The sequence below is a fragment of the Polypterus senegalus genome, chromosome 3 (genome assembly GCF_016835505.1).
Source record: "Polypterus senegalus isolate Bchr_013 chromosome 3, ASM1683550v1, whole genome shotgun sequence".
Classification (NCBI taxonomy): Eukaryota; Metazoa; Chordata; class Cladistia; order Polypteriformes; family Polypteridae; genus Polypterus; species Polypterus senegalus.
Genome location: NC_053156.1, coordinates 297988622 through 298006750, shown reverse-complemented (window position 1 = coordinate 298006750; position 18129 = coordinate 297988622). Strand labels below are relative to the sequence as shown.

The 18129-nt window shown below is 40.7% G+C and overlaps 1 protein-coding gene across 3 annotated transcripts in view; it reads left to right on the top strand.

Moving 5' to 3' along the window:
• snx17 (sorting nexin 17) overlaps positions 1-17908 on the top strand; it is a 217622-nt gene extending 199714 nt beyond the window's left edge. For all 3 annotated transcript variants that reach the window (XM_039749489.1, XM_039749487.1, XM_039749486.1), the window contains exons 12-15: positions 119-196; positions 13149-13223; positions 13319-13360; positions 15743-17908. In XM_039749489.1, coding sequence (XP_039605423.1) covers positions 119-196; positions 13149-13223; positions 13319-13360; positions 15743-15862 — 315 coding nt within the window. In that variant the 3' untranslated portion in view covers positions 15863-17908. The remainder of the gene's footprint in view (positions 1-118; positions 197-13148; positions 13224-13318; positions 13361-15742) is intronic.
• Positions 17909-18129: the final 221 nt, after the last annotated feature.

Genomic DNA, 18129 nt, shown 5'->3' with positions numbered 1-18129 from the left:
CAGCTAAGCTCTTATTTAGTGTTTGCAGCAGTGGATTTACAGTGGATTTACTTGTTTTAAACCATTTCAAAGCTGAGACAAAGTTTCATTCACAAAACTTAGTTTTTTGACCTTTCAGGCCATCATGATGAGCATCTGCCTTCAGTCAATGGTTGATGAGTTAATGGTGAAGAAGTCCGGTGGCAGCATCAAGAAGGTCTGTATTCTTATTAACCTAAAATATAAAAAAAATATGCAAAGTCATATAGAGATGAACAAATGTAGACTTATACTTTAAAGTGTATTTGTATGTTCTGTGGTTGCAGTGATGTAGTTCTTGTACAAGTGCAGGTCAAGCAGGATTTGTTGAAAGTCCGTTTTTGTACTAGTTATGCCTCTGCTTCTTCTGTGTGAGGTTGATGTACTTGATGAGCCTTCTCCAAACAGCTTAGTCCTGCACCTCCTTGCCAGTCAAGCCCTTTTTCCTTCAGATCTTCTTTTTTATAAATCCACTTCACTAGCTTTCTCTTCCCCCTGTACTTCCCATCCCACCACTCTTTTGCCCACATATTCATTGTCTGTCCTCATCACATGTCCATACTACTTCAGCCTACTTTCTTGTACTTTTTTTTAGATATCTCTTACATTTGCATTGTATCTCTGATTGTACAAGTTATACATTTACGCTTTATTGCAAATCACTGAAAAATTTTCAACATTTATAAATTTTAGATTTTGAGTTAAAAATGGGCACAAGCGGAGGGAATTGATGGGAGGGTATGAAATGTTGGTAGGCAAAAAATGAAAGTTGCGATATGGCAAAACTATCACATTGCATGCTGGCATAGTCAAAGTGCACTACACATCTTGATATTGTACATTTTGTTTTCTTGAGGGTACTTCGTAACTTAATGATCAGACCCCCAAGCTACATGAAAACACAACAATACATTGTTTTAAAAAGCATATCAAAAAGTGAAGAGAAAGGCCTACAAAATTAGGAAAATGTATTTTTTTAAATCTAAAAAAAAAAATAAAGGTAAGGTCTTACAGTACGTTTCAGAATCAGAACCAATGGGGTAAAGATAATCTCTCATTCAGTGAAAAGTCTAATAAAAGTAAAACTATAGATAAACCGATATGAAAGGCACAATTAAATACAGTGCCATCAGAAAGTCCTCAGAGCCCGTCACTTTTTACATATTTTGTTCTTTTGTAGCCTGATGCTAAAATCATTTTAAGTTCATTTTCCCTCATCAAGCAACACACAAATACCCCAGAATAACAAAGAAAAAACAGCAGTTTAGAATTTTATTTACAAATGTATTTAAAAAAAAATATTCAGATTCTTTGTAGTTTTCTAGGCTGTGGCTTGACACAACTTGTATAGTGGGAGAAATAATTATTTGATCCCCTGGTAATTTTTGTATGTTTGCTCACTTTTGCTCTAATTTTTAAGGTAGTTTAATTTTAATGGAGAAAGATGGAATATCATCCAAAAATCCAGGGAAAAAAAACACATTACATAAAAGTTATAAACTGATTTGCATGTCATTGAGAGAAATAAAGATTTGATCATCTTAAGTAAATGACCATCAATCACCCTCGGTCTGGAGCTCCATGCAGGATCTTGCCTCATGAGGTGAGGATAATCATGAGAAAGGTGAGAGATCAGCCCAAAACTACACAGCAGGAGCTTGTAAATGATCTGAAGGCAGTTGGGACCACCACAGTCACCAAGAACACCACTGGTAACACACTACGCCATAATGGATTGAAATCCTGCAGCGCCCACAAGGCCCCCTGCTCAAGAAGGCACATGCACAGGCCCAGATGTTCACTGGCAAACTTTTTTCCTCCATTTCTGAATTATCGCACCTACAGTTGTTACCTTCTCACCAAGCTTCTTGCTTGATGGTCTTGTAGCCCATTCCAGCCTTGTGCAGGTCTTGTCCCTGACGTTTTTTTTACAGCTCTTTGGTGTTGCCCATGGTGGTGAAGAGGTTGGAATGGAAGAAATTGTTTCTTTGGACAGGTGTGCTTTATACACATAACGAGTTGAGATCAGGAGTATCTGTGATTGATTGATTGATTGATTGTAATCTGTGTGCCACACGGACACATAGCCGATCTGTGGGAGCCAGAATTCTGGCTGGGTTGTAAGAGATCAAACCCTTATTTCTCTCATCCATCCATACATTTTCCAACCCACTGAATCCGAACACAGGGTCACGGGGGGGTCTGCTGGAGCCAATCCCAGACAACACAGGGCACAAGGCAGGAATCAATCCCGGGCAGGGTGCCAACCCACCGCAGGACACACACAAACACATCCACTCTCAATGATGTGCAAATCAGTTTATAACTTTTATGTACTGTGTTTTTTTTCTGGATTTTTTGGGGTTGATATTCTGTTTCTTTCCATTAAAATGAAACTACGATACAAATTAGAGACTGTTCATTTCTTTTTAAATGAGCAAACTTACAAAATCACCAGGGGATCAAATAATTTAGCCCACTGTACACCTGGTTTTGGGGATTTTTCTGCTATTCTTTTCTGCAGCACCTCTCAAGCTCTGTAATGTTGGATGGAGACCATCAGTGGACAGATACTTTCAGGTCTCTCCAGCGATGTTTGATTGAGTTCAAGTCCAGATTCTGTCTGAGCCACAGACGAACACTCACTGAATTGACCCTAAGCCACTCATGTGTTGTCTTTGCTTTGTACTGTTGAAAGGTGAACCTTCAGCCCATTTTGAGGTCCAGAGCCCTCTGGAACAGGTTTTCATTAAGAATGTCTGTGAACTTTGCTCCATTCAGCTTTCGCTCATCATTGTCTAGTCTCCTAGTCCCCTAGTCCCCAACCGCAGTGCACAATGCTGCCACCACCATGCTTCACTGTTGAAATGGTATTGCGCAGGTGATGAGTGGTGCCTGGGTTCCTCCAGACATGATGCTAATCTTGGTTTGTCACACCAAAGAGTCTTGTTTCTCACAGTCTTGAGAGTCCTTTAGGTGCCTTTTTGCAATCTCCAGGAGAGCTTCTATGTGTATTCTGCTGAGGAGAGGCTTCTTTCTGGTCACTCTGTAATAAAGCCAAAATCAGTGCAGTGTTGCAGTGATGGTTGTCAATCTGAAAGTTTGGTGCGGTGGAGCAGTTTAATGAGGGATAGATCAGGTCATGTGACCAGATTCAGGGTGTTGTGTAAATAAAGGAAAAGGAGACAGAATCCAACTTCAACTTTATTTCACGTTTTAAACTCCCAAAATAGACAGAATTACACTCATAAAAATACCTACTATAAATGCTACAATGCAACTTCATTTTTATATAGCGTTCTTCACTGAGTGCAGGCACAGAGAGCTGTGAACAATTCTCAGCTAAAATACTAGTATAGATGATACTAATTACTAAATACAGAACTGGTATACATGTAAGTGCAGATTTGTTCAAACACACAGAGAACAGTGTACAAACTGATTAAGCATAAGTGGTAACCAGCAACATCTGTTCATTAATTAATTGATGATCTATGGCCAGTTGACAGCTGTGGAGATTAAAACTGTAAAAAGAGAAAATAAACAACAAAATCCCAATCCTGGAGATCTCGGCCAACTGGCCACCTACCCACTCCTGAGTTTTATATAGTGGAGTCGGTGCTGGCCATCCAATCTGATGACAGAATTATTCCAACGCTCCTTCATCCAAAATTACTTTTTCATATGCAGAAGGGCAGCCCAGCAGTAGAGCAGTGGCACCAATTGCCATACAGATACAGAGAAGAGAAGCAGAATAGAGGAGGGCTAGTAATGGCTTAAAAATATTGTCCATCCATCCATTATCCAACCCGCTATATCCTAACTAGAGGGTCACGGGGGTCTGCTGGAGCCAATCCCAGCCAACAGAGGGCACAAGGCAGGAAACAAACCCCAGACAGGTCGCCAGCCCACCGCCGGGCACACACACACACACCAAGCACAAACTAGGGGCAATTTAGAATCACCAATGCACCTAACCTGCATGTCTTTGGACTGTGGGAGGAAACCCAAGCAGACACGGGGAGAACATGCAAACTCCACGCAGGGAGGACCCGGGAAGCGAACCCGGGTCTCCTAACTGTGAGGCAGCAGCGCTACCCATTGCTCCACCGTGCCGCCCTAAAAATATTGTGATACTTTAATTTTCTTTGCAAATGACTAACAAACACATTGTAAGTTTGATAAATATACAAACTCCAAATGGATGTGAAAGATGCTATAGTCCTAAACTATATGGCAGTAAGATCAGCCTGTCCTGTCTGCCTTAAGTGATGATCTTTACTATGTGACTGTTTTGCCACTAGTGCTTGAAAGCCCCCCTTGCTAGTACCGCTGAACTTGTATCTTGGTGCCATTTCCAGAATCCTAGTGGATCTGTATCCCTGTCTGTATTGGCTGTCTGTTTCAGTCACATCTGTTGATCAAGACCAGTCCAGTATGGCACCTCATTATAGTGATTGGTGGAAATTAGTAAAGACACTAGAATCATGGTCAGGGAACAGGCAGAGTTATTGGTAGGACAACAACAAACCAAAAGAAACTTGAAAATGTGATTGAAATAATTCCAGCAATATTAAGATTTTATGATATTTTATGATTCTGATTATACTAAAAATGTGTGAAGCTGGCGGCACTTTGCACAAGTTCTAGTCTGAGAGGATGCCAAACATACTGACTGCATTTGCTAGATCTCATTGCTGTGATGATGTCCCATTATAATTATAATAATACAGGTAAAATTCTGTTACAACGAATATCTTTACAACGAAATTTTCATTACAACGAAGTATTTTTATGGTCTCGACTGTTTCCCCATATGACACGTGTCTACAGAAATCTCGTTACAATGAAGTACATTCAGCAGATACTTTTGAACAACAAAGTGACCTTGAAATGCCTGAATGAATCATCCACAGAGCAGTTAGTTCTGTGGTCGCAGCTCAGTTGTGCACAACGATCTCTGAACGCAAGCATTGTAAAAACAAATCCCTCGTACTGTTTTTTTTTTTGCTGTTTTTGTTTTCAGTGATTTTCAGTGATACCTTGTTTATTGCTCGTCAACATTTGAAAAACATCCATTGGAATTTAACTCATTGTCACCCTCCTATAGAAACAACAGACATGAAAAACGATGACAGTTCATATTAGGAAAAAAAAAAAGCTTTACACTTTTGCAGCTCTCGATTGCGGCAAAAAGAAAAAAGAGACACCGCCAATGAATTCGGAGTTTCTCCATCGACACTTTCAACTTTCTTGAAAGACCGAGAAAAAAAAGAAGAAAAATCTCGGGTTGCAAACGTATGCAAACTGCTGCATTTGAAGACATCAAAAAAAGCCGTTTTTATGTGTCTCAGTGACGCTCATTCAAGAGCCATTCCTATTAATGCGGCACTCATTCAAGAAAATGTTAGGTTTCTAAACTCTCTTGGGACCTCCGTCAACGGGACAACACACCGAAGTGCGGTCACCGTCTGTGGAAGACTGTTTATTTGTTGCCGGGGCAACAGCACGCTCACAGCTCTGATTCGGCTCGGCACTGAAACAAACAGAAAAGATCTCGATGGGTGATGCAGGGAACTATGACAAGTTGTGAGTCTTAATTTTGGCATGCATCACCCCTCATAACATTGTTAGTGCAGGGAACAGGATTACTTGGCCACTAACCTGGTCACAACCCTGTCTGACTGCTGTGTCTATTTATAGGAGAGTGGCAGATCATGCTACAATAAATAACCGTGCCATTCTTATTTCAAGCTGAATAAAGCTGGTTTTGCTTAAGTACTGAAACTCAGCCCTGTGTTTTGGGGTGTAAGACAGGGACTTATAGCGCACCCGCGATCTTTTAGGATTCGCTGCTTCTGTGGTGCTTCACTGCAGCGCTGTGAGCCTGCTGTTGTCCTGCCCTGGCAACGAGCAAACAATCTTTCACAGATGCGGCAATCGCACTTCGGGACGCACTTCAGCGTCTCGTTCCCATTGGGTGGGGAAGTGGGGGGGAATCCCAAAAGAGTTTAGAAACCTCACAGTATGAAGAAGAAGAAAAGGATGATTCAGCTTCTGATTGATAACTGTGCTGCCCACGACATGCTTCCGCATTTAGATAATGCATGCGTTGAATTCCTCCCACCCAATTGCACAGCAGCGCTTCAGCCATTGGATTTGGGGATCATTCCCACCCTGAAAGTGTATTATCGCAAGGAAATGCTGAGTAAAAATTCTCGTCAGCATAACTTGTAGACAAGGAGATTAAAATTAACGCGAAAGAAGCTGTTGAAAAGATTGCAAATGCCTGGACGCAAGTTAAAGAAAGCACTATAGTGACAAATGCAGTCAAAGTGCTACATAAAAAATGTAAACAAAGACACAACAAGATAAAACAATAATTGGTGGCAATTTTGTTAATATGCTTTCCTAAATAGAAAAGTCTTTTAACTGTTTTCTTAAAACAGCCCACAATTTGCTGGTAGGGCATTCCAGAGCCATGGAGCAGGAACTGCAAAGGCTCGGTCACCCATTGTATGAAGTTTGGTCACAGGGGGGCGAAGGCGGAAGGTATTTGCAAGACGAAGGTTTCTTGTAGTGGATTGTAATATAAGAAGTTCCTTAAGGTGTTGTGGAGCATTTCCATGAATACACTGATGAGTGAGCAAACAAGAGTATGTACTCAATACGGATGTGAATAGGGAGCCAATGAATTGACCAAAGGATTGGTGACATATGTTCATATTTGCGCACCCTCATTAGGATACTTGCAGCACTACTTTGAATTTCTTGGAGCTTTTGAAGACTCCTGCTGGGGATCCTGATGAGGAGTGCATTACGGTAGTCCAGCCTGGAGGAGACAAAGGCATGAACCAGGTTTTCAGCATCACAAAGGGAAAGGCAGGGACAGAGTTTGGCTATGTTTTGAAGATGAAGGAATGCAGTTTTACAGAGGTGATGGACATCAAAGAGGTGTATCAAATGACAAATGGGAGTCTAATTTGACACCCAAATTAGTAACAGAGGGGGAGAAAGTAATGGTATGGCCAGAAAAGGAAGTCCAATTTACAGAGGAACAAAGTTGATATTTAACCAATTAAAAGAGCTTCAGTTTTGGTGCTGTTCAGCTTAAGAAAGTTCTTGGACATCCAAGCAGGAGGAAAGGGTTGACAGACATGTAAGAGAAATCGAATCCACTCTCACATAGAGCTGCGTATCATCGGCATAGTGATGGAATGAAACTCCATGCCTGCGGATGATGTGACCCAGGGGTAACATATACACACGTGGACAAAATTGTTGGTACCCTTCAGTCAATGAAAGAAAAACTCAAATTGGTCACAGAAATAACTTTAATCTGACAAAAGTAATAATAAATAAAAATTCTATGAAATTTAACCAATTAAAGTCAGACATTGCTTTTCAACCATGCTTCAACAGAATTATTTAAAAAAATAAACTCATGAAACAGGCCTGGACAAAAATGATGGTACCCCTAGAAAAGACTGAAAATAATGTGACCAAAGGGACATGTTAATCCAAGGTGTGTCCACTAATTAGCATCACAGGTGTCTACAATCTTGTAATCAGTCAGTGGACCTATATATAGGGCTCCAGGTAGTCACTGTGTTGTTTGGTGACATGGTGTGTACCACACTCAACATGGACCAGAGGAAGCGAAGGAAAGAGTTGTCTCAGGAGATTAGAAAGAAAATTATAGACAAGCATGTCAAAGGTAAAGGCTATAAGACCATCTCGAAGCAGCTTGATGTTCCTGTGACTACAGTTGCATATATTATTCAGAAATTTAAGATCCATGGGACTGTAGCCAACCTCCCTGGACGTGGCCGCAGGAGGAAAATTGATGACAAATCAAAGAGACGGATAATACGAATGGTAACAAAAGAGCCCAGAAAAACTTCTAAAGAGATCCAAGGTGAACTTCAAGCTCAAGGAACATCAGTGTCAGATCGCACCATCCGTCGTCGTTTGAGCCAAAGTGGACTTCATGGAGACGACCAAGGAGGACACCATTGTTGAAAACAAATCATAAAAAGCCAGACTGGAATTTGCCAAACTACATGTGGACAAGCCACAAAGATTCTGGGAGAATGTCCTATGGACAGATGAGACAAAAATTGAACTTTTTGCCAAGGCACATCAGCTCTATGTTCACAGACGGAAAAATGAAGCATATCAAGAAAAGAACACTGTCCCTTCTGTGAAACATGGAGGAGGCTCTGTTATGTTCTGGGGCTGCTTTGCTGCATCTGGCACAGGGTGTCTTGAATCTGTGCAGGGTACAATGAAATCTCAAGACTATCAAGGGATTCTAGAGAGAAATGTGCTGGCCAGTGTCAGAAAGCTTGGTCTCAGTCGCAGGTCATGGGTCTTGCAACAGGACAATGACCCAAAACACACAGCTAAAAACACCCAAGAATGGCTAAGAGGAAAACATTGGACTATTCTAAAGTGGCCTTCTATGAGCCCTGACCTCAATCCTATTGAGCATCTTTGGAAAGAGCTGAAACATGCCGTCTGGAAAAGGCACCCTTCAAACCTGAGACAACTGGAGCAGTCTGCTCATGAGGAGTGGGCCAAAATACCTGCTGAGAAGTGCAGAAGTCTCATTGACAGTTACAGGAATCGTTTGATTGCAGTGATTGCCTCAAAAGGTTGTGCAACAAAATATTAAGTTAGGGGTACCATCATTTTTGTCCAGGCCTGTTTCATGAGTTAAATAATTCTGTTGAAGCATGGTTCAAAATCAATATCTGACTTTCATTGGTTAAATTTCATAGAATTTTTATTTATTATTACTTTTGTCAGATTAAAGTTATTTCTGTGACCATTTTGAGTTTTTCTTTCATTGACTGAAGGGTACCAACAATTTTGTCCACGTGTGTAGATATTAAAAAGGGTCGGCCCACATTACACACAACTCATAGCAATGACAAATTACACAACGTACAAACTTGAGCACAGTATCACATTTCCCAAGTGTTGTTCCGCTTGTCGCATTCTGATGGCTAATAACATGCTGCCTCGTAGCACTGGTGCTTGTTTGAAGGCTTGCGACGTATGGCGAGTTCTGCCACAATCTCAGCCCTTTTATTTTCCTTTTTCAGTTTCGTCGGGGTATGATAGACACGAGACATCTGACAGACGTGCCTCTCTTCTGTTTGGCCAGTCCAAAACACCTGCATTCATTCATTCTTTTCTTTGGAACTGCATTGTATTCTTTGTACTTATGTGTGAGCGCTCATCGTTCGTCTGCTCTCGCACCCACATCGCCCGTCCCTATGACTTAAAACAAAATCAATACTGTTTGAAATTTGAAAAGTTTTATATTACACATTTTATTTGAGATTTCTCAACAAGAATGTTTAACTTTCCTCACAAATTGTCCTTGAATACACGTATAAAGTTTCAATTACATTTGCCTACTGAGAGCCCGGTTGTCTAATGTAGAAAGTCCGACACATAATGACAGTGAGTGCTTATGATTTTTTATGCAGACACACCTAAAAAAGTTAACACATTAAAGTCGTTAATTGTTCTCATGTTTATTTGGTGTAAAAAGTTGCAGTTTCTTTTCCTTTGAGCTGTCGTATTAATTAAATTCTACTTTGTTATTGAAAAATGAAGCATTTGCAGTACACTCAATAGATGTGTTCATTGAAATGTCTTCAGCACTTGAAATGAGTGACAAAAGGTAACACTTGAAATGTGTTGTTTACATCATTTATGTGATACTAGCAGGAGTACCCAGCGCGGCCCGGGAATCTATAACTGGTGAATTCAACAGAACATAGAAAAAGAGCAAACAGTTTTCTGATTGACATTTTATTGTAAGTTCTTCCACTCTGGATTGTGTCTGTTGTGGCGTTTCAGACGCCCTTGAAATAGACTTTGTTGTGGCATCTGAAGTGAACCTTCCAATTCTACGTCTTTGTTTCGGTGGCATGGGTATATTAGCGAAAAGCAGGACAATTATAATGTGTTACCTGGTATTACGTACGGAATAAGCACCAGAGTGAGATGAATTTACCTTATTTACAATATGTCAGAAAGCGAACAAATAGCACCAGTCAATAAATCAATCAATCAACATTTATTTATATAGCACATATTCATACAAAAAAATGTAGCTCAAAGTGCTTTACAAAATGAATAGAAAAATAGAAGACACAATAAAAAATAAACATAAGTCAACATTAATTAACAAAGAATAAGTAAGGTCCGATGGCCAGGGTGGACAGAAAAAACAAAAAAAGGCTGGAGACAAAAAATAAAATCTGTAGGGATTCCAGACCACGAGACCGCCCAGTCAATCAGAAAGAGTAACACTGAAATTGTACTGTGAGTCGGAAAGCGAGCAAATAGCACCAGAAATACAGAAAGCCAGTGAGAAAGAATAGCACTGAAACCGTACTGGGAAAAATGGCGGGGAGGGGTGCTCTGTTTGTAAGGAGCGTCTGTGTTGAAGTGTGATGCCATCTAACGGACATTGCCGATGGTAACTACAGAGAGAAGTGACATACAACCGGTGCTGCGTTTGGGGAAAATGGTGGGGGAAGGATGCTGTCTTTTTAATACGAGTCTCTGTTTAAACGTGCTTGCATATAATGGACGTTGGCAAATGAAATACAGCACTATCAGTGCGTGTGGGAGTGTCACGTGTAGAAACGCGGGTGTGTGAGCTGGTACCGCGCACTGGGTCGTTCACGTTTTACATCCATACGCCAGTTCCCCTTCACCTGATCAAAGCAGTCGCCTTCTCATACTTGGACACTTCCGCCATCTCTTGGCAATTTAAAGAAACATGGGTAAAGAGCGACACACAGAGACCAAAGCTGCCACTAGATGGTGCTACGGTGAACACCTGTTGCAACGTGTGGCCATCTTGTCGATGATAAGTACGGGGACATGTGTGCCAAACGTTGTGTCGTTGAAAAGGTGCCCTGCAGTTCACCACAAACATTTTTCCGAACCAAACATACCTCATGACCTTCTCCTTCACACAAAGGAGCCCCATCCCCAGTTTGGTGGTGATCTGACGCCCAGTGCAGATTTGTATGGTGGACAAAACAAACATAGATACACACATCGAGTCTGCTTTATATATTAGATCGGAGTTTTGCACAAATTCGTTTTCTTGTTGTTTTGGTTATTGGCATTTATTATAATGTAATAAACATATAGTGCCTTAGCAAAGTATTCATCGTCTCTGTCTTTGTCCTGTATTGTTGCATTACAACATGGGATTCAGATGGATTTTTGGGAGGGTTTAACACCATTTGATTTGCATAACATGTCTGCCTCTTTGAAGCTACAAAATATTTTCTTATTGTGACACAAATAATAATTAAGACAAAAAGCTGACTTCCTAAGTGTGCACAGGTATTCACTCCCCAAACTCAATATTTTGTACAGCCCCTTTTTTCCTGCAGGTCTCTTATTGAATGTCTCTATTAGCAGAGCCACTGGATTTTCTGAAGATTCCACTGGAATTTTTCTCCATTCCTCAAGGCCAAACTGCTCCAAATCCTTTAACTTCTGTGGGTCTCATTGGTGTCCTGCCATCTTCAAGTCATGCCACAGGTTCTCTATTGGATTGAGGTCTGGGCTTTGACGTGGTCATTCCAAGACATTTCAATGTTTCCCTTTTAACCCCTCCAGTGTCATTCTAGCAGTGTGTTGAGGGTCATTCATTGTCTTGCTGGAAGTTGGACCTTCATCACAGTCTCAAGTCTCTGGCTGACTGAAGCAGGGTGTCCTCAAGAATTGCCCCGTATTTAGTACCATCCATCTTTCCTTCAATCCTGACCAGTTTTCAACAGCCTGACACTGCCACCACCATGCTGCACTGTGGGAATGGTGCTCTCAGAGTAATGGGAAGTGTTGGGTTTGCACAGCACATGGCCTTTCCCATGATGGCCAAAAAAGGTCAATTTTATCCCCATCTGACCCAGAGAACCTTCTTCCATATGTCTGGAGAGTCTGAGGCATGCTGATGGGCAAACTCCAAATGTGTTTTCTTATTTTATTCTTTAAGCAAAGGTTTTTTTCTGGCCACTCTTCTATAAAGTCCGAGTGTACAGCTTAAAGTGATCCTATGGACAGAAACGCTCATCTCCACTGTGGATCTTTGCACTTCCTTCAGTGTTATATATGGTGTCTTTGTTGCTTTCTAAATTAATGTCCACTTTGCCCGCTCTTGTGAATTTTGCAGGATGGCCTTCTCTTGTCAGGTTTATAATGGTGCCATATTCTTTCCATTTTGTTATGATGAATTTAATGGGTGCTCCATGGGATATTGAAGTCAAATCAAGTTGGGGAGCATGCACTGGTACAGCCCATTGCCGCACCCACTACACAACGAAACAACTCGAGATCCTGGTTTGCAACCCCCCAGGCAGACACGCGGTCCAGTCCCACCCTCCGGAAATGACCCTCTATCTGCCGCAGCCAAGTGTTACGTGGGCGACCCCTTTGCCTGATCCAGCCACTCCGGTCCTCAACAATGAGGATTTTACGAGCCGGATCACTCTCGGGGAAAACGCACCACATGGCCGTAGTGCCGTAACTGACGCTCCCTCACAATGCAGGTCATGTGCCTCATTCGTTCAACCGTGGTTTTTGTCTTTGGAGTGCTTCTTGGTCTTCATGTTGGTTACTTAGCGGTGCTGCAGAGCCAGGAGGCCTCTCAGAACTGACATCATGTGACACTTCGATTGCACTTGGCAAACCCTAATCAACTAATTATGTGACTTCTGAAGTTCATTGGTTGGACCAGATCTTATTTATGGTTTCATTTTAAAAGGGGATGAATACATATGCAATCCCAACTTTTCCTATACTTTTTAAAATACTTTTATATACCAATTTAATTCTAGATTGGACAAACACCAAAACACAGGCAAAAAACATATCTTTAGGTTACAATAAGGAACACATTCCTTGGTGATAACGTTTTCTGAACTGTTTATGTTTTTACATGAATTAATGATACATTTGTGACAAGTGTGAAGGCAAACATATGGGATTGCGGAGATATGACACAATTCTGGAAGATAGCTGAAGGGTCACAGGGGACGATATTTAATAGAACATTTTAAATATTCCATTGTTTTTTTTTTATCCAGATGTTGCGGAAACGGCATAATGGTTCCTTACGGCGTTCAGAAAGTCAGCAGGCTGTGAAGTCCCCTCCTTTGCTTGTAAGTCTCCATATACATCTGTATCATTTTACAATTTATTAAATGTATTTTTTTAATGCTGAATTGTCTCTGATTTATTTATTTTGTTTTTATAGGACTCCCCGGACTCGAACAAAGAAGCAGTTGTCAAGCTCTCAGTAAGCCACACATTTTTCAAATGTTATCACTAATCTTGTATCTCTGTGCTGTATAAAGAACACTTTTTGATCTTCTGTGTGAGCTGCACTAAATAAAACAAAGATGAATTGATATATTTAAACTTATAATTATGTGCCCAGACCTCTGTGGACTTAGATGTTAAATTTATAGCTGACTACCTTGTATCATTGAGTGGTTAAGCCAATAATGATAAAAGAAAAAAAAAATCGATAGTCAATGGAGGTTTGTAGCCTCAGGCTGCTGAGCTTTTCTTTTTTGTCTTATCAGTCCTCTTCTTGACAGAGTTGACCGCCAGGACTTTAACTTAACGTTTTGAACACAGTTTGGTGTTTGGCCCGTCTTTCTTGTGTTGTTTGTCTATCCCTCCATCTGTTTTATGTAGTGCCATCCTTACTGTCTCTCTGTCCATCTTTCCATTTTTATAGTGCCTTCTATATCTTTGTATCTGTTATCTCTCTAATTTATATAGTTCTTTCCATATCTGTCTATCCATCGTTTTTATATAGTGCCTTTCATATCTTTCTATCTGTTATGTCCATCTAATTTGTATAGTTCCTTACATATCTTAATGTGTGTCCATCCCTTTTTATATGGCACCATTCAGACCTTTATATCTTATTGTTATGTCATTTAATTTTTATAGTTCATTCCGTATCTTTGTCCATTTTATAAGGTGCCTTCCATATCTTTGTATCTTACTGTTATTTGATTTGCATACTTCCTTCCATATCACTTTGTCTTTCAATCCATTTTATATGGTGCCTTCCAGATCTTTGTACCTCACTGTTATGTAACATCTAATTTTTATAGTTCCTTCCTTATCTGTTTATCCATCCATCCCTTTTATGTACTGCCTTTCATATCTTTGTATCTTACTGTTATGTACATCTGCTTTGTTTAGGTCCTTCCTTATCTCTTTGTCTATCCATCCATTTTATATACAGTGGTACCTCGGTATACGTTCCTAATCCGTTCCAGACCCTTTGATTTATACCAAACAGGACGTATACCACATGAATTTTTTCCATAAGAAATAAAGGGAAAATGATTAATCAGGTCCCATGAAAAAAAATCCTATTGTTATTGGCATATTATAAATTGATGGGGTTGTATAAAATAATTTAAACACTGCTTAATACTAAAATACATAAATACAAAAGCAATTAGATGAAATAAATTAAAATTTAACCTCATTTTTTAATAACGTCTTTGTTTTTCACAATCATAGATACCGTCGTTTTCGGTATACAGTATGCAGCAGCCATGTCCCGGATACGCATGCCACCTTCATACTTTTCAACAATCAGTTAAAATTTACCCAAAAAAACAGAAAATCACGTGAAAATTCACAGTCAGTTATAGTGCGAGTTGTTCACTGAATGCTAGCAGCGGGGTACTGACGCTTGTGGCCAGTCGTGGATTTGTCTCGAGAGAGGTAAACGAGGGTAGCGTAGTGTTCTCTAGATTGAAGTAGCGACACACTCAGAATAACGTTTCGAGTGCTGTTTATTTTGCACCATGTTTACCCAACTCTCCATACAGCGTGCCTTCTAAACCACACCCCTCCCTCCGGCAGTCATACGTCTCAAAAGACGCAGACCATAGCAATCAACACCCGAACATAAAGCAGTGGACAAAAACATCACTGAACAATCCTATACAACACTGAGCACGTGGGTTGTTCACTGAATGCTAGCAACTGCCGTACTGACGCTCGTGGGCAGTCGTGGCTTTGTCTTGAGAGAGAGGTACACAAGGGTAGCTCGCGAGTCGTATTCCAAACAAAGGTCGCATACCAAGCAAACGTTTTCATGTCCAAACAAGACGTATACCAAGTTTGACTTATTCCAAAGCAGACGTATACCAAGTTACCACTGTATATCTCTTATCTGTTATGCAGTACTTTCCCCATTTCTGTCAGTCTCTTTGTAGTGTACGTTACCTTTAATGTTCATCCCTTTGTCCATTCCCATAATGTATTTAGGGAAAAAATGGGAAATTTAAATTACAAAGCACGCCTCATCTTAGTCAAGAAGTCAGACCATCTGTGTCATTCTCTTAGCAGCTTCTTAGAGAGTGATGCCAGTCCTGGAACATCATGGGCCACAGAGTAGCCCAGCAGAATCGGGTACATGGCAGGAATAGCCGAAGAAGGAGCCCAAGTCTGTTGTTGGTGTCTCTCATGTACACACACACACACTCTAACGGTTAGGGACCAGTTTAGAATTGCCAATCAACCTGACACACATGTGCTTTGGGATGTGAGGGAGGAGAACCTGAAGGAAAGCTCAAGACATGGGGTGAATGCGCCGACTCCAATGATAACGTTTATTTGGTTTGTGTTTTATTTCTCTCAACAGAGTAAGCTTACCTCAGTAACTCTGAGAGGAATCAGCACTTCTAACTCTGGTAATGATATCAGTGGCAACAATTTCCACGGCAACTTTGCCTTTGAGGGGATTGGAGATGATGACCTCTAACCAGATTGTCAGAAACGTAAAACAACTGGCTGGAGGACGACGACGTCGCGTGAAGCCCACTCTGAAGTGAATTCTGCAGAATTGCCTGCCACGTGGATGGAACTGGTCATGCTGCATTTTCAGTTAGTAGATGGTGATCCGGAATGAAGGAAGGAATTAAAAGAAACATCGTAACTTTCTGTCTAGGCTATCGGCATCTTGACTTGAAGGCACTTAACCGCAGATTTTTTTTTTTTTGTTTTTCTTTTGCCAGTAAAATCTTACCCTCTCGTTGTCCTCCGTGTGCTTTCAAGTTTGCATTTGCCAAGGTTGGAAATCGTCAGGTTTTACAAAAGGGAGCTCAGAAATATACTCTTTGGCCATTCCCTTCGCTTAACATATTCACTTTGCTGTAACGGACGATGAAGCTGACAGCCGGACCTCCGGGGCCCCCTTGTGCACTCAACTTCACCCTTTGCCAGTACAACACGTTATTCATTTGGATGTTTTATAAGCTAGAACGATGCTTCGACTGTGAACAGTAACCTAGGCATTCTTTCCATTAAAACTTTTTAACAAGTAGATGCGAACCAAATTGCTAAATGTTTTGTGTGGGCTTGTTATGTTCGGCCACGAACAGAAGAGTGTAAGCAATCCACTCAAAAATAAATACATAAATAAATAAATGTCAGGAGAAGAAGCCTGGAAAATAACTCGGTGGATTGACACAGTACCTGACACTCTCGATGCCTGGCGTAGTTTGCAAGTTCATGTTCTCTTGTATATAATGAAACCGCTTGCTTAGAAAAATGTACCTTTTTATTACGTGTGCCTCTACTCCGGAGCACAATTTTAAGTTGGGAGTGGCTGTTGTAGCGTTTGCGCAGCATGCCTTACGTGCCAAGGGTTGTATAACGTGGGAAATCCAGAAGGCAGTAGGATGGTGTCCTTCTTATTGGTGGGCCTCCACCCTTCAATGAGGTGACATCTGGACGTATGTGCCTGTCCTCTCCACTGGTACCATAAATACCTGTTTTTTGTTTTTTTTTTTGTTTTTACAAATTTACACGGGTGAGTTACAAGCCAGTGTTTTGTTGTTTGACCGGGGTTGTAATCGTTCGAATCAGATCTTCCATGTGGCTCTTTTCAGCTTTGCCCGGTAGGGATTGGTGGGTTGGGGTGGTTAACTCTTGCAGGATTCACTTAACGTGTGCTCCGCCAGTCCTTTAATCAAACTTGCACTTGTTGAACCAGTTTGTTTTGCACAATATCTTGAAGGATGGATCCAGAGCCACCGATCAGAAGAGCGTCTTGAGGAAGCTGCCTCCGGCGGGGTCTGAGGAGACTTCATCCACCTAACTGGTATCATTCTTTCTGCTAATTCTGAAATGTTTCTCATGAATGCCAAATTGTAGTTTACTGAAGCATTTTGCACAAAGGATGAATTTTAAGAAAAATGATAAAATTACAGTAATGTCACTTTTGTATATGTACATGCATAAAAAAAGTATTCTAACATTGTTACTAATATTCTATTCCTTTATTAGTTAATGTAATCAAGTAAATAGAAGAAACGTATTCTAGAATGTGTAAAAAACGACAAAAAATCTATAATTGTTTACATAATATGTTGTAGTTAAAATACAAAATGTTTACAAATTTCAAATGAGATTTTAAATTCAGTGTCTTAATTTTGTTTGGGGAAAGAAGTGAAAAAATACACGGCTGAAAACGTCTGTCTGTTTTTGGGAGGCGATAGAGGGTGCAGGTCATCGTGTATTGTCAGATGAACACTTGTGGGGGGGCCGTCTTAGGTGGGAAATTTCGAAGGTCGCCAGTGAACAAGTGTGCCATCCTGCCGTCTGCCACAGGGGGTGGTGCCGGGTGGGGGTCCGCGCGTTTTTTTTTTTTTTTCCCTTCTACATGATTTCTAAAGCAGCGTATTCCTATAAACAATGCCAAATGTTTTGTCTTGTCACTTGCCTGTAAAAATTCAACCTTAAAGAACAATTGAAACTTTTCAGAACAAATCGGGTGCCAAATAAATTCCATTTTGAAATGTGCAATGTTGTTCCTGTTTTTCTGTGATGGGGTTTGGTTTGTGCTTGTGGCCCTTTCCTATAAAATATTCTGCTAAAAAAAAGTCGATGGGAGTTACTTGTGGATCCCAAAGGTGAGCTCATTTGGCAACACAGAACTGGCTCCGTTCGAGTGAATTTGAGTGTGAATACTCCGGATGTGAATAAAAACTGTCCACATGTTCAGCTGAGTTGAGGTTCAAAACTGTT